This window comes from Neophocaena asiaeorientalis, unplaced genomic scaffold (assembly GCF_003031525.2).
Source record: "Neophocaena asiaeorientalis asiaeorientalis breed wild unplaced genomic scaffold, Neophocaena_asiaeorientalis_V1.1 scaffold449, whole genome shotgun sequence".
NCBI classification, from domain to species: Eukaryota; Metazoa; Chordata; class Mammalia; order Artiodactyla; family Phocoenidae; genus Neophocaena; species Neophocaena asiaeorientalis.
This window is the reverse complement of record NW_020175027.1, coordinates 3,789,219-3,793,062: the sequence shown is the minus strand read 5'-3', so window position 1 is coordinate 3,793,062 and position 3,844 is coordinate 3,789,219. Positions and strand designations below refer to the sequence as shown.

Genomic DNA, 3,844 nt, shown 5'->3' with positions numbered 1-3,844 from the left:
ATTTTGTCTGTATAGCTTTGCTTCCACCATTTGTCCTATGGTTCTATCCGTCCGTTTTTTTTTTGTTTTTTTTAAATTTTTTTTCTTAATAATTTTAATAACTTTATTTTATATTACTTTATCTTCCTTCCTTCCCTCCTTTAGACATTTGAGAGCTTCCTTCCTCCCACCGTCCCCCCCTCCTTTCTTTCTTTCCTTCTTTCTTTCTTCCTTCCTTCCTTTCCTTCTTTCTTCCTTCCTTCCTTCCTTCCCTCCCTCCCTCCTTCCTTCTTCTACTAATTATTTCTCTCTACTTTTTCTCCCTTTTATTCTGAGCCGTGCAGATGAAAGGCTTTTGGTGCTGCAGCTATGATCCAAAATCTTGGAAATAGAATAGACAAAATGCAAGAAACATTTAACAAGGACCTAGAAGAACTAAAGATGAAACAAATGATGAACTACAAAATAAATGAAAAATACTCTAGAAGGGATCAATAGCAGAATAACTGAGGCAGAAGAACGGATAAGTGACCTTGAAGATAAGATACTGGAAATAACTACTCTAGAAACGAAATTGAGCTATTTGTAATAAGGTGGATGGACCTAGAGTCTGTCATACAGAGTGAAGTAAGTCAGAAAGAGAAAGACAAATACCGTATGCTAACACATATATATGGAATTTAAGAAAAAAAAATGTCATGAAGAACCTAGGGGTAAGACAGGAATAAAGACACAGACCTACTGGAGAACAGACTTGAGGATATGGGGAGGGGGAAGGGTGAGCTGTGACAAAGTGAGAGACAGGCATGGACATATATACACTAACAAAGGTAAAGGTAGATAGCTAGTGGGAAGCAGCCACATAGCACAGGGGTATCAGCTCAGTGCTTTGTGACCACCTGGAGGGGTGGGATAGGGAGGGTGGGAAGGAGGGAGACACAAGAGGGAAGAGATATGGGAACATATGTATATGTGTAACTGATTCACTTTGTTGTATAGCAGAAACACACCATTGTAAAGCAATTTTGATAAAATTGATAAAAATAGTATCTGATAAAAAAAGTCCATATCTTAATTAAAAAATACTTTACTGCTAAAAAATGCTTACCATCATATGAACCTTCAGCGAGTCATAGTAGTGACATCAAAGATCACTGACCACAGACCATCATAATAAATATAACAATGAAAAAGTTTAAAGTATTGTGAGAATTATCGAAACCCGACAAAGACACACAAAAGTGAGCAGACGCTCTTGGAAAAATGATGCCAACAGACCTGCTGAACACGGGGTTGCCACAAACCTTCAATTTGTAAAAAACACAATACCTACGAAGGACGATAAAGTGAAGCACAATAGAACGAGGTGTGTCTGTACAGACCCTTGGGTGCCCAATCACAGGAACACGACTGCATGCACCTTATGCCTAAAACCACAGGTGTCTCCCTCTGGGTTTCTGACTCTGGGTGGATGTGCGTGTGTGGCAGCCACCCATGCCCTGGTGATCAGTGGCATGGGTTACCAGCAGAAACTGACTTCATTCCCAGTCAGAAATAGCTGACACAACAACATGCCACAAGCCTTCACAAGCAAGGCCTATTTTTCTCCCCATATAACTCTTTGTCCAACTGTCCCTTAAAACGTTCATTTGATTTGACTGGATATTCAACTTTGCCTAACACAGAAGTAGTGAATGTTAGCTCTGAGCAATCGTATAATCCAACCCGACCCTATTTTCCGAGGAAAGGGCTTGGCAAGTTCTCTCAGCATGTCAGCAGTACCAATCAGAATCCCACTGTTACACAGTTATAAATAAAGACATGGAAAGACATGTCTATTTCCTCTCTCACTAGAGCTAGTGTAAGAATTATAGACAAATAACAGACTGAAAATAATTAGAATAAAATGTCTATCATGATATGTGCACCCCAAAGTTCACAGCACTATTTACAACAGCCAAGACATGGAAGCAACGTAAGTGTCCATCAACAGATGAATGGATAAAGAAGATGTGGTATACATATATACAAAGGAATATTACTCAGCCATAAAATAAAATGAAGTAATGCCATTTGTAGCAACATGGATAGACCTAGAGATTCCCATACTAAGTGAAGTCAGACAGAGGAAGACAAATACCATATGCTATCACTTATATGTGGAATCTAAAAACATGATACAAATGAACTTATTTACCAAACAGAAACAGACTCACAGACACAGAAAACAAACTTATGGTTACCAAAGGGGAAAGGGGGGGAGGGAGGGATAAACTAGGAGTTTGGGACTAACAGATACACACTACTATATATAAAATAAACAACAAGGACCTAGTGTCCTTGTTGCTGTTCCTTGCACAAGGAACTTTATTCAGTATCTTGTAATAACCTATAATGGAACAGAATCTGAAAAAGAACATATATATGTATAAATATATATGTAACTGAATCACTTTGCTTATACCTGAAACTAACAACATAAATCAACTATACTTCAATTTTTTAAAAAATGTCTGGCATGGACTTACGTTTCCGCTTAATCACTTTCTGTGCTCGAAATCTGATCAGAGTGTCCAGAAACCATATGCACCGGGCCTGGCGGTCTCGGCTCTCCTCACTTGATGGCAAAGACTTCAAAGACTTCAACGCTTCTATGACAAAGGAGCAGTGACTAAAACAAGGGAGGGAAAAGGAGAAATGTGTTAAGACCGGCTCTGTCAGGAGCCATTCACTCCTTCACAATGAAAACATCAGGCACTCCTCACACCTGGTACACAGTCAACAGCTGAGGAACAGCCATCCAACCAGCCCCTTATAATAGGAGGAGCATGATTTAGTGCAGGGACAGTAAAGGTCTAGATAACAAATATTATACATTTTGTGGGCAACATGGTCACTGCCACTGTAATGCAAAGGCAGCCATTGATAACATATAAATAAATGACTGAAGCTACGTTACAATAAAACTTTATTCACAGGCAGTGGGCCAGACTCGGCACTCGGGCCATAGTGGGCCCAATCCTGATGTGGCGGTCTGGAGCATAGCCTCTCAACTATCTGGGTTTGAATCCCCATTCTGCCACGCAGTGGCTTGGGCAAGCTTCTGAACATCTCTGCCTTGGTTTCTTCACCTATAAATTAAGGCCAATGATAGTACCCTTGTCCTACAGGTTTTTGTGGATTAAATGAGACAAGGAAAGCAGTGCTTGGCACATGTAGGAGCTCCATCAATGTTGGCTATTATTTTTACATACTGTTGTTCTACCACTGTCAGGATCATGCACTCGCAGCGATAAAAGGCTCTTCAAGATCATCTTGTATCGGCCTCATTTTACTTATAAGAAAACTGAGGCTCAGACAGGGGAAGATCACACAGTCCATGAGGCAGATGGGGACTCGGTTCTCCAGACTCCCAGCCCAGAACTCATTCCTGCACCTGTCCCTGAGCCAAAATCACATGAAGACAATGAAGAACCAGTAAAGAGCACTTCTTTGGAGAGAGGGAAAAACATGTATTTTCCAAGACTGGATTTCACTGACCAGTAAAATTTCCAAACGAAAATTGGGGGAACCAACCTAGGGTTGACAACTTTTTATTTTCTCAAGATAAAATTATTAAAAAAAAAAACTCAAAAGCAAAAAAACCTCATCATCATTAAAAAAAAAAAGGTGTTTTAAAAGCCAAAAAGTATGGGAGGGGTGGAGGGAGGAGAGGAAATCATCTCTGAATTAAAATATACTATATTTAAAATACATAATTTAACTTTCACTCAGCACATCACCACAGATAAACCATCACTTCAGCTGGCACCTACTCCCAGGCCAGCACTTGGGCCCCACCAGTGACAATCGGCAACAGCATAAC

General features: G+C 40.1%; 1 protein-coding gene across 1 annotated transcript in view; it reads right to left on the bottom strand.

Annotated features, from left to right (window-relative positions):
• Positions 1-2,507: 2,507 nt before the first annotated feature.
• The window catches only part of LOC112411732 (DNA-directed RNA polymerase I subunit RPA49-like), a gene marked incomplete at its 3' end in the record, with an annotated part of 12,943 nt that continues 11,606 nt past the window's right edge, over positions 2,508-3,844 (bottom strand). The window contains exon 9 of the mRNA XM_024763018.1: positions 2,508-2,650. Within this exon, the coding sequence (XP_024618786.1) occupies positions 2,508-2,650 (143 nt within the window). The remainder of the gene's footprint in view (positions 2,651-3,844) is intronic.